This window comes from Pan troglodytes, chromosome 15 (assembly GCF_028858775.2).
Source record: "Pan troglodytes isolate AG18354 chromosome 15, NHGRI_mPanTro3-v2.0_pri, whole genome shotgun sequence".
Taxonomy (NCBI): domain Eukaryota; kingdom Metazoa; phylum Chordata; class Mammalia; order Primates; family Hominidae; genus Pan; species Pan troglodytes.
In genome coordinates, this window is record NC_072413.2 from 89,684,078 (window position 1) to 89,696,845 (window position 12,768).

Here is a 12,768-nt window from a genome sequence, read left to right on the forward strand (position 1 = left end):
AAGTGGCCTTACAAAACTATATGGCTGTAGATATCCTGACTGCAGCCTAAAGTGGCACTAGTGCATTAAGACTGTTGTCTATATATACTAGATTATTCTCACAATATAACCTAACCTATGCATGCATTGGATACTCATATTCTGCTATAGATACCTTCTCCCAATAACGGATTGGTTTAGTCAGCCCCTTAGTGCATGGAAGACTTTCATATATAGCACGATTGGTATTTTGCTCATTGTCCTCTTCGGCTGCTGTGGATTTTATTGCTATTGTATACTCTGCACAAGGATGCAGGAAAGATGTTCTCAGAAACTCCTATGTCCCTGCACCATAATGCTCCCGCAAATTCCTACTGCAAGTCTAGGAACTCGAGAATATTTCCAACTCCAGGTGGACAAATTCCATTCTGGTACCTCCTAACTATGGCCCTTCTCAGCAGGAAGTAGCCAGATCGACTATGCCACCCATTTTCCATAGAAATGGAATGGAATTTCACAATGGAAAGTTGCAACTGAGTGGCTTAGGTTAAAAATGCATTTTTGAAACTGCTTTTTCTTTTCTTGCTTTTAGCCTTGAAAACATGCTTTGAAATTCTTGGTTTCCCTCCCTTGCCACCCGACACTCCCTTGTACTGCTGGCTTATCTAATTATGCGATTGCTTAGAAGTTCCAGGGGCTAATTTTGAGACAAATCAGACATGGAGACTCAGCTGTGAAATTCCAGAGATTACCTCAAGGAGGTTAGTCTACAACCTGGCCATCGTGAAGATGACACTAGCCTATGTTCCAGGTGGAGCATGACTCAAGATAGCCACTGGGACAGGACACACAGACCTTGCACCCAGCATCACTCCTGAATGCCTCCCACCCCAAGTGCCCCTTTTTAAACCCTCCCCAGCCTAAAGTTTGGAATGGACTTAAAAGACCATTCCAAAGGCTGAGCTTGCATTCAGTTACACATATATGTAAAAGTCTCTTAATACAGTATATCTTTAATCAAAATTTACCTTCAAAGTGCTCTCTGTTAGCAAAACATCTTTCATTATACCACAGTTTTCCTTTCACATAGTCAACCTACATAAATAAATAAAATATCACTTAGCCAATATGTAGACTTAAGATATCTTAAGATATAAGATAGAAAAAACTAAAAAATTTCAAAGTTTGATAGTTCAGGAATGTGAAGCAAAGAGACAAAAATTGTATGCAAATAAAAGACTGTAGAATGAGGACAAGAAACAGGAATATACATTTTGAACAATGCACAAAAAAGGCATAAAGAGAAAAGAAATCACACATGAATTAGCATATGTTAATGGAGGATGCCCTTGTCTATGAACTGTCTTTCAGAAGCTACCAGAAGCCATTAGTCTTTCAGCACAGTTACAATGGGTCACATATTTATCTTTTATTCCTCATTAGTGGCAGCTGGGTTTAAGGAGCATTCCCAGAAGCCTGACAGCAGCAAGAAGAAACAGGAAAAAGGTTTTGAAAATTGGTCATGAGAGACAAGCTTCAATATATTGAATGTGTTGGATATAAATGTTGGATATTAATTAAATGCAACAGTTTGAGATTATTTTATTATAGGAAGATTCTGACCTTCAAATTTCTGTTGGGATGTAAGAAAGACTTTTTTACATTTTTATAGACTAATAATAAAATCTGTATGATCTGTGTGCAAAAGCCTTTGCTGATATCTAATGACAAAACTTGAACACATGAGGAGACACTTCTTCTTTTTTTTTTTTTTTTTTAAATTGAGAAGGAGTCTTACTCTGTTGCCCAGGCTGGAGTGCAGTAGCACAATTTCGGCTCACTACAAACTCCACCTCTCAGGTTCAAGTGATTCTCCTGCCTCAGCCTCCTGAGTAGCTGGGATTATAGTCACACGCCACCACGCCTGGCTAATTTTTTTTGTATTTTAGTAGAGACAAGGTTTCACCATGTTGGCCAGGCTGGTCTCGAACTCCTGACCTCAAGTGATCCACCCACCTCGGCCTCCCAAAGTGCTGGCATTATAGGTGTGAGCCACTGCGCTGACCGAGGAGTCACTTTATTTATTGATTGATTGATATGGGGTCCTGGCTCTGTCACCCAGGCTAGAGTGCAGTGGCATGATCGTAGCTCACTCCAGCCTCAAACTCTTCAGCTTAATAAATCCTCCCGCCTCAGCCTCCCAAATAGCTGGGACTACAGGTGTGCACCACCATGCCTGGGTAATTTTTTAATTTTTTGAGGGAAAGGAGTCTCACTATATTGCCCAGGCTAGTCTAGAGCTCCTGAACTTAAGCAATTCTCCTGCTTTGGCTTTGTAAAGCACTGGGACTATAGGCATGAGCCACTATGCCTGGCCGCCAACGAATTTTTTTAAGTATCTACATTGTGCCATGTACTGTACTGAGATTTTTCATATGTAATGTTACTTAATCACCTCATTTCTAAGAGGTAGATATTGTTATGCTCATTTTAAAATGAAGAAATTGAGGTCCAGAGAGTTATACAACTTGTTCAAAATTTTATGTTACATGGCTGATAAGTTAGTCCAAAATTTGAATCCAGTCTGTCTTCATTTATTCACTCATTGACTCAATAAATATTCATTGAGACTGCCTATGTGCAAGGCCGTGTGGTAATTTATCGGCATACAATAGTAAATAAGATAGATCTTGACCAGAACCTAAAATCTTGTGAGGCTAGTCTGGGGGCTCAGCAGACAAAATAGGGTGATAATGATAGGAATTTGTGCTGAGAACTTGGAGCATGCACAGGAGGAGCACCTTGGTGGTCAGGGAGGGATTTCTGAAGAATGAGTTGAAATTCTCTAAGTGAAATAGGAGGAAGCAGTGCATGCTAAGAAGACAAAACATGTTATGCAAAGGAGTCGAGGTGTGAGAAATGTTAGCACATTCAGGGAGGGTGAGTGGTTTAGCATGGCCAGGCAGGATGGCTGCAGTAGGGGCAGGATGGCTGCAGGTAGAGGCAGGCACACTCAGGCTGAAGCAGTAAGCATTTTGTGTGTCCCAAGAATTTTAATTTTATCCTTAAAGAAGTGATCCATATTCCTTGCTGTTGCCACTAAACAGATTTTGGTGGATAACTAACAGATTTTATCTCATGCCAAATCCCTAATTTAGGGATCTTATACTTCCTATTACCTTTGACTGGAAATGCTGTGTCAAAATAATTATTCCAAGTTACTCAAGTTTCTGCTTAAATTTCATCTCTTTGAAAAGGCCTGCTTTAATCACCCTATTTAAAACAGAATATTATCTTCCCCTCACTCTTTCTCTTACTCTGCTTTAATTTCAACGAGCACTTATTACTATCTAAAATCACATTATGTATTTGTTTGTGTATTTTTTAATGATCTAGCCTCCTCAGTAGAATGTTAAGCTACATGAAAGTAGGGACTTTGTCTCGTTCACTATGGAATCATTCTTGTCTGAATAAGCATGGAATATAGGAAGTGCTCAACAAATATTTGTTGAATGGATGAGACTTACTGAATGAATAAATCATTAAGTATTCACTTGTTCAACGACCTGTCTAAACACCCACATATATCTCATTCTGAACACCTTTGCTTCAATCATTAGTAAAAGAGGTCTTATTTAAAGATAGATCCTTAAACTCTTAAAAATAATTTCACTTTTTCCCTTCCCTCCACTCCCCAATCCCAGCACCTTTCTACCTTTGGAACCCTGTATTTCCCCTCTCCCTCATCACTATCAACCATCCCTGAGTTTTACTAAGATATTTTAGTTTAATAGGACTTATTATAATATCCTTGCTAATTATAAAAACTTCCATGAAGGACAATTCATGATTATTTTTTAAAAGTGCATAAGTATTTATCCCTTGATCTCCCAATCAAGTTCTAGGATGTATTGTATCTATATGTCTGGACGCATAAAATTTCTAGGTACAAAATTATGCATGGGAGCATTGTTTGTAATAGCAAAATATTGGGAAATTACCCAAGCATCCAGCAATGGATGATAATTTAAATAAACTCTGGCTAGTTCATACAATGGAATACTTGTAGCTGTAAAAAAGAAACAAAAAACAAAAGAAAAAGAGGCTATTCTCCATTTACTAATATGGATTTTTTCCTATGATAATTATTGATAAGTGAAGAAAATAATTTAGCATACTTTGTATATAGTATAATAAAAGGAAGAAAAGTATATATATTCATTATATTCATAATTATTTGAATTTCCATTAGAAAATGCTGAAAAGATATAAAATAAAAAAAGATTACCTGTAAGGGACAGGGAAAAATCAGGGTGAATATACAGAGAGGTGGGATAGAGACTTCTCAGTCTATATCTTTTTGTAACTTTTTTAGTTTTTAACTATGTGAATGTATTACCTATTTGAACATCATAATTTTTAGGTGTTGAAAATGCTCATTTCCCTTGCAACATGTCCTTTCTTTCTATAGGCTGTATGGGAGGGAGGTGGGGCCTTTGGGAGGTGATAAGGTGAATGGAATTAGTACCCTTATTTGATGTGGGGGTGATTCAGTGAATTGAATTAGTCCTCTTATAAAAGAGAACCCAGGGAGATCCCTTGCCCCTCTGCCACGTGAGGGCACAGTGAACAGATGGCTGTCTATGAACCAGGAAGGTAGCCCTCACCAGACACTGAATTTGCCTGTGCCTTTATCTTGGACTGTCCAGGCTCCAGAACTGTGAGAAATAAATTTCTGTTCTGTATAAGCCACCCAGTCTATGGTAATTTTGTTATAGCAGCCCACATTGGCTAAGATGTCTCTGTTCAAAAATCCTTATCTAAGCTGGGCGCGGTGACTCACGCCTGTAATCCCAGCACTCTGGGAGGCCAAGGTGGGTAGATCACTTGAGGTCAGGAGTTTGAGACCAGCCTGGCTAACATGGTGAAACCCTATCTCTACCAAAAATACAAAAATTAGCTGAGCATGGTAGAACACACCTGTAATTCCAGCTACTCAAGAGACTGAGGCAGGAGAATTGCTTGAACCCAGGAGGTGGAAGTAGCACTGAGCCGAGATCACCACTGCACTCCAGCCTGGGTGACAGAGGGAGAGTGTCTCAAAAAAAAAAAAAAAAAAATCCTTATCTAGTACTCCATTTTGATTTATATGGATAGACAGAAAACACACGAATAAATATGAGATAAAATGAGAGAAACAGCCAAGCATTTCTTATCACTAGTCCTCTCCTCATTTTCTTCCCCTTTATTGAAATGTCTGTTCTTTTTCATTTGTTTTATTGAAGTTCTTTCTTGAGTATTTTCCTTAGTTGGGATAACCAGGTCATAAACTTTTTTAATCTGAAAGATGAATAATCTCTTGTCTGGAAATAGAAATTCTGGACTTTGGTTCTTTTGTCTTAAATAGACGGTAGATGTTGATTTCACGGTCTTCAAGCTTCTACTGCTGTATAAACAAAATCTAATACCAGTGAGGTGTATTTTGCTTTTGCTCTTTCTGTTTGGATACTTGTAATATTTCCCCCTTAACCTTAAAACTGAGGAATATATTCCTTGGATATGCCTACATTTTTTCAGTGCTCCCTGGAATTTAGTGGATTGTAATATATAGCCTTGGAATTTTCTTAATCTCAGTTAATGTTCTTTCATTTTTTTTTTTATTATTGCCTGTCTTATATCTGTTCCTTTTTAAATCCATCTGAAAACTCTTTTGCTCACCTGTTAGCCCTTCTGGATCTCTCCTCAAAGGCTCACTTTTGCCCTTGTGATTTCTAGCGATGTTCCTTAGATGGTTTGAGAAGTTTCTTCATCTTGATTTTCCATGCCACTACTCTGCATTTAAACAGTGGCCATTCTATCTTTCAATTTTTTCCATTTTTAATGGAAATTTTGGTATTCAGTCCCAGGAAGTATTTTTATGCTGCACTTGAAGCTCTTTATTGATATTGACTGTGTTCTTGCTAATACCTCAGTGCCAATGATGGTAATCACAGAGTAGGTGCTCATTGGGTATCTGTGAAATGATTTTATTTAAAAATGTTGTTCTCATTCAATTGTTGCCTTATCCACCAGCGACTCTAGTTTTATTCTAATGATCTTTGCTCTCAGAATGCCAGGCTACCTTAAGTGTGCTTTGAAGAGAGGACTCAGGTATGGTTTGTGGAGCACCTCGAATTTTGACAATTGGAATGATAGATGGCAAAGTGGTCTCTAGCCCTCTGGGCTGCCATGCCACCACCTTGGAAACAGAAGGGGTTCCCCTCTTTCCAGGTCTCCTTCAACCTGCCTACCTCAGGCACAGGGAGAATGCAGCTCTCCCGGTAGGCCCATCTCTAGCCTTACTCTCAGCCACACTCCCAAAACTGAGAAAACCCTTCCCTAGGATTTCGTGGAGCTCTGCCAGCCAAACTCCCTCCAGAATCCTTCCCCTTCCCAGTCCTCTACTCCCCGCTCTGTGTTGCCAGCACTTTGTTCTCAGGTAAACCATGAGTGAGGTAACGACATGCCAGATCTCCTCAGTGAGATTCCTCAAAGCAGGCTCCCAGTGAGCCCAGCTGTCCAGTGGCCCCAGCAGCCTTTTTTGACTTAGCAGGGCAGGTAGGCTGAAGATGAAAGCTAAAGGGAGTTAAAGGTCACAGTCTCCTCCATCCATTTATGTTACTTTTTGTGTGATTCTTCTTTAGGTGTAACTTTTTAAAATATATATTATCTTTTCTTCAGTTTCCTATAATGTTCCTTTCCACTTATTGTAATTGCTGAGATATTTGGATTTATTTCTACTGTTTTGCCTCATAGTTTTTCTATTCTTTTACCTTTATCTCTCCTCTCCTTTCTTCCTTTTTGTAGAATAGATGGATTATTCTTTAATCTTGTTTTCCTTCGTCTGGTGGTTTGGAAGTTTTAGGTTATATTCTTTTTGTCTTATTTTAGTTTTTTGGTAATTATCCTTCAATTCTTAACATATATGCTGAATTGCACATTTTTCTAACAAATTCTTAACTTATTCCCCATATTGGTTCTCCTTACAAAGATCTTAAATACTTTATTATCCACTGAAAACTACTGCCATTTCTCCTTGTTATATTGTCTAGAGTTTTGGTTCCATCCAATTATTAAACACAAAATGTATAACTTATTTTTTATTTAATTTATTTTAATTTTTATTTTGAGACAGAGTCTAGCTCAGTCACCCAGATTGGAGTGCAGTGGCACGATCTCGACTCACTGCAACCTCCGCCTCCTGGGTTCAAGCAATTCTCATGCCTCAGCCTCCCGAGTAGCTGGGATTACAGGCATGTACCAACACATCTGGCTAATTTTTGTATTTTCTGTAGAGACAGGATTTCGTCATATTGGCCAGGCTAGTCTATAACTCCTGACTTCAGGTGATCCACCCGCCTCAGCCTCCCAAAGTGCTGGGGTTACAGGCGTGGGCTACCGCGCCTGGCCATAACTTATTTTTTATACCAATTCCATTCTTTGAACACATATTTACTAAGTGCATACCTTGTGTCAGGTGCCATTCTAGACACTGGGATCTAGTAGCAAACAGCATAGACAGGGTTCCTGCTCTCCCAGGTCTTAGAACTTACATTCCAGTTTTCCTCATTGTTTCTGGCATCCTACTCCTTCATGGGAATTTCTGGATGGTAAACCCTCCCAATGTCTTTGGGTGTGAACATTCTCTTTTCACTCTCATTCTTGAGATACATAGTTTAGCTAGGTATGGAATTCTATTTTGACAGTTATTTCCCTCTATTCTTTATAATGCAAATCATTTTTGCCCATCTGGCTCTCTCAGTTATCTGCTCTACTTGTCCTCTGATTAGTATGACAATTAGTCAGTTCTATTTGCTTCCTGAGAAATAAATGCTCCTTTCTCATAGACAGTGTGAATGTGGGTATATGTGCACATGCACATGTGCACACAGACTGGAGCCTGCACAGTCCAAGATAAAGGTGCAGGCAGATTCACCAGGCCTGGCGAGGGCCACCTTTCTGGTCCATAGCCATCTGCTCACTCTATGAGGACAGAATAGGGAGGGCATATGGCAAATGGCTAGGAACACTCATGATTTCATTTGTGGTTTTCCAACCGAAGCATGCTTATATGCTGATGGGAATGACCTAGTTCATTAATCACAAAACTTGACTTTTTAACATATAAGGGAGATAACTGATGGAACAAAATCCCCCAAAAGGCCAGAAGCAGACCAGTGACTAGATTATATGACATTTTTTTGTAAATTAGAAAAGGTACCCCTTTCTCGAAGTAGAACAGACTTACACTGGGGTAGATGGATTGAGGAGTAAAGTGTTAGCCAGACCCCAGCACCTTACCCTCTTCAGTCAAGTGCCCTTGTGCAGAATCCGAACTGAACAACCATAGCTAGCCTGGACATAGCATAGGAAACGGGGTGGGGGTGACCTCTGAAACAGGGAGGAGCACTTCTTCCCTTGAAGCAGAAGAGGTGAGCACTGCTTAATGGTTGCTACGAATATATGTATAAATAATATATGCTACAAATTCATATATATAAAAATATATATTTTGTTTAAACTATAAATAATATAGTAACTGGAATAACTTATATTGTGAATTATTGTCTTGCATCTCATCTCAAGTTACCAAGTAAACACATATCTTCTAACCAGCCCTGGGAAATATAAAGCTTCTTACCCTTTCAAAACCACAAAAGTCTGCCCTGGAAAACTAGAAGAAAAGAAGAAACTTTAATTTTTGCTTGCATATCAGAAGGCCTAACAAAACATAGCAATTTAAATTATACTAAAGGAAATAAACCATATAAATTCGTTGAAACAAAATTATAACTAAATTATATGTTTTTTCTATCCTAGCAGTTAGGATAGCCAAACACTAAAAGCAAACTCTGATATAGTTTATACAATATCCAGGGAATTTCCCCATTAGTCTTTGCCTCATTTCATTATTTTATTAATTTACTTATACCTTAGTGTGATTCCAGAAAGGATTTGAGAAGAAAACCATGCCTTTTAATGATTTAAATGGAGGAATTAAGAAGTGTGCAGGTGGGCCCGGCACGGTGGCTCACACCTGTAATCCTAGCACTTTGGGAGGCCGAGATAGGCGGATCACGAGGTCAGGAGTTTGAGACCAGCCTGGCCAACATGGTGAAACTCCGTTTCTCCTAAAAATACAAAAATTAACTGGGCGTGGTGGTGCATGCCTGTAATCCCAGCTACTTGGGAGGCGGAGGCAGGAGAATTGTTTGAACCTAGGAGGCGGAGATTGCAGGGAGCTGAGATCACGCCACTGCACTCCAGCCTGGTAACAGAGCGAGACTCAGTCTCAAAAAAAAAAAAAAAAAGAAGAAGAAGAAGTGTGCTGGCATATGCAAGTCTGCCGCCCATTTGGGTTTAGGAAGGCACACCCTCAACCTATTATTTTCTCCTTTGCCACTCTGTTCCTTCTGCCCAGGCCAGAGCAGTCCAGAGGTCAGGACTTACAATATACAATCCCTGTCTACTTCTCTGCACTTTGAATTTAAGCCATTGTAGCGTTCCTGGTTTCAACTCTCTGTTTTAGCAATTATATAATAAGCATTTTAAAAACCCCAGATCCCCTAGTCATCTGAGCAACAAATGGTACTTTCTCAGAGATGGTGAGGAAGGCTCAGGTATATGTGAATATTCTTATACCTGAAGAAAGATAATAATTACCATGTATAAGAAATATCTGTGTCTCAATCAATACCATTTCCCCTTCTTTACTTCCCTCTATCTTTTCTCCTACCGATCCCAAGTCTTTATTGCTTGTCTCATCTCTGTTGTGGTAATTTTTGAGAGGTACTTGTTAACATGTTTAAGAATTTTATGGTATGCATATTAACAATCTTCACCTAAACGTGTATTTCCCTTCGCTCAATCCCAATACTTACTTTTCACTTATGTTACTTTGTAATACTATATGTGGCTTTATAAATTACCTTAAAGCATTTGGGTAACATATATAGCTATAAATAAATGGATCAATCAATAGGTAGACAGATCTTTTCTGCATGTATACATTTAAAACTTACCATAAATTTGTAGAGCAATACAACTAGCACCATTTCCAAATTATATATTCAATACTACGAGGTAAAGGAAAAAGTTACTGTATTATGCCTTTATGTTTTTCGAAAGAAAGAAGCATTTCAATTTTAAGATACACCACACATAACTCAAGTATTAAATATTTCTTTTTGTGTCACAGAAGATATTTAAGATTAGCTATTAGTTACAAAGCAATTTACATACCGATAAGCTGTAGTATGATGGATAACGAAGATCTTCACTTACAAAAAGGCCCAAAGAGGTGAGGATAACTAAAAAATGATTCGTTAAAACCATATCCACCAATGAAAGGTCTTCATGTTCTAAACGAAGAAATCATACCATGGATTAAAAAGTAAGAAAAAAGTGAGTTCCTTACTGAAGCAAAGACATTTTATAGATATTAATCAAATATTGATGTAAGTAAAATGCTTAAGATGAAGGCAATGTTAGAGGAGTTACCTTCTTGAAGTTGGGAATAGATAGTCTGTGTCATGTTAAACCATGTGGTATCATAATCATGCCAGAATCCACCAAAGGTTATGCCTATGTAAACACCTACCATGAAACAAAAGGAAAATTAAAGCCAGGCAACTTTACAAGGTGAGTCACCTTCAGGGGCAAGAGCCCAGAGTCCATTCCAACTCCCTCTCAGCACTTTGACTCTCACTTCCCAAAGCATTGGAAAGATGAAGTAACTTCAAGTTACACCACATAATATTAGCCAACCATCTGATTGACTCCTAGAATGATTACTGCTGGGAATAATATGCCCTTAAAATCAACCCTCTTAAGGTATTGGTTCATTCTCTTAAAATATCTTCCAAATTGTACTGTATCTTTTTTTACGTAGAAGGGCATCAGAATATGCCAAATATGCCACTTTAGTTTAAGGATTTTTTTTTGACCTGAAGGCAATTGAGAATCAACAAGTGCAGTCTCTGCCCTCCCTTTATCTGCTTAAAAGCAAAGCATAAATTGCTCCTTTTACCAGAAAAAGAAGAGCATTTTTATCACTGGAGATAGGGAGCCCTTATCTGCCATTAGTTCCCCTATATATTTTCTAGTCACAACTTCCTTACAGCTAATTGTTCCTTGATTCCTAAATCCACTTCCTTTGTGAAAATGGTATATAATTTCCTGATTTAACCACTTGATCTTCACTTCTATTTGTGAACTGCCATGCACATAAATAATAAAAAAAAAATTGTGTGCTTTTTATCCTGTTACTCTGTTATTTGGGCTGGGCATGGTGGCTTACGCCTATAATCCCAGCACTTTGAGAGGCCAAGGCAGGAGGATCACTTGAGCCCAGGAGTTTGAGACCAGCCTGGGCAACATGGTATAACCCTGTCTCTACAAAAAATACAAAATTAGCTGGGCATGGTGGTGCATGCCTGTAGTCCCAGCTACTCAGAAGGCTGAGGTGAGAGGATTGGTTGAGCTTGGGAGGTCAAGGCTGTAGTGAACTATGATCATGCGACTCCAGGCTGGGAGACAAAGAGAGACCCTATCTCAAAAAAAAAAAAAAAAAGAAATCTGTTGTGTCGATTTAATTCATAGAGCCCTATTCACTAAGCATAAGAGAACAGAGGAAAATTTTTCCTCCCTAACAGTACCCTTCTAAACATAAAGATGCTCCTATTTCAGGAGTACAATTTTAGTTAATAATAAGTTTTTAAAACTCCAAAGAAGAAAATTAAAATGTAAACTCCAAGACAGGAGAAACTATGATTTACTTTTTTATTTGTGATTTTAAAAACAGAGAAAACTTTTGCTAAAGTTTCACTAAAACCTTGTAAATGAAGAAGATTGAACACATCACAAATCCTAAAGTACTTTGTTCCCCAACCCCACCTTTTCTTGGTCATAGGTAGGAATGTCTAGAGTCTTTTGTGTTTTAAATGTGAGGTGCTGATCCGAAGTTTTGTCAAAGGACATAACTACTGGGCTGGGGAGGAGGGGAGGCTAAGGAACCTTAGCAATCTAACGCATATACTTTATTTCCAAAAGAGGACATTTGTAGAACGAGTCATATTTTGAAGTGTGAGTTTTAACTCTCAGCTCTTTTCTGTTTAAGGAAAGCTGTAGAAGGAAGTGTTATTTATTATTGTATACTTTTTCCAGGAAGAGGAAAACTAAAGACAAACTTTGCCTTTCTGAGAATTAAGTTTAGTTTTACAGATAATGGTGGGAATTTTTTTTTTTTTTTTTTTTTTTTTTTTTTTTTTTTTTTTTTGACAGAGTCTCACTCCGTCACCCAGGCTGGGGTGCAGTGGCACAATCTCCACTCACTGCAACCTTCGCCTCCCAGGTTCGAGCAATTCTCGTGCCTCATCCTCCTGAGTAGCTGGGATTACAGGTGTGCACCACCATGTCTGGCTAAATTTTAGTATTTTTGGTAGGGACAGGGTTTTGCCATGTTGGCTAGGCTGGTCTTGAACTCCTGATCTCAAGTGATTCGCCCACCTCAGCCTCCAAAAGTTCTGAAATTACAGGTGTGAGCCACCACCCAGCCTAACGGTGGGGTATTTTAAGTGGGAATAATTATAGATGTCCAGCATGCTATCACATGACCAGATTCTTGCAAAAAACCACTATTTAATGGAGACATAATAAAATAAACACTTTATGCTGGTTAATATTTACAGACTAAAATTAAGTTACAGGCTACTCTCTGTGACAAACTATCCCAGGGCTTACAGAAGCTGA

General features: G+C 38.6%; 1 protein-coding gene across 2 annotated transcripts in view; it reads right to left on the bottom strand.

Annotated features, from left to right (window-relative positions):
* Window positions 1-12,768, bottom strand: part of CATSPERB (cation channel sperm associated auxiliary subunit beta) — a 150,239-nt gene that overhangs the window by 101,020 nt on the left and 36,451 nt on the right. Inside the window, exons 8-11 of one of the 2 annotated variants that reach the window (XM_016926611.4) lie at window positions 10,519-10,614; window positions 10,261-10,379; window positions 8,660-8,692; window positions 1,008-1,074 (exon numbers count right to left, since the gene is read on the bottom strand). In XM_016926611.4, the coding sequence (XP_016782100.1) occupies window positions 1,008-1,074; window positions 8,660-8,692; window positions 10,261-10,379; window positions 10,519-10,614 (315 nt within the window). The remainder of the gene's footprint in view (window positions 1-1,007; window positions 1,075-8,659; window positions 8,693-10,260; window positions 10,380-10,518; window positions 10,615-12,768) is intronic. The other variant, XM_054665794.2, reaches the window with a different exon arrangement.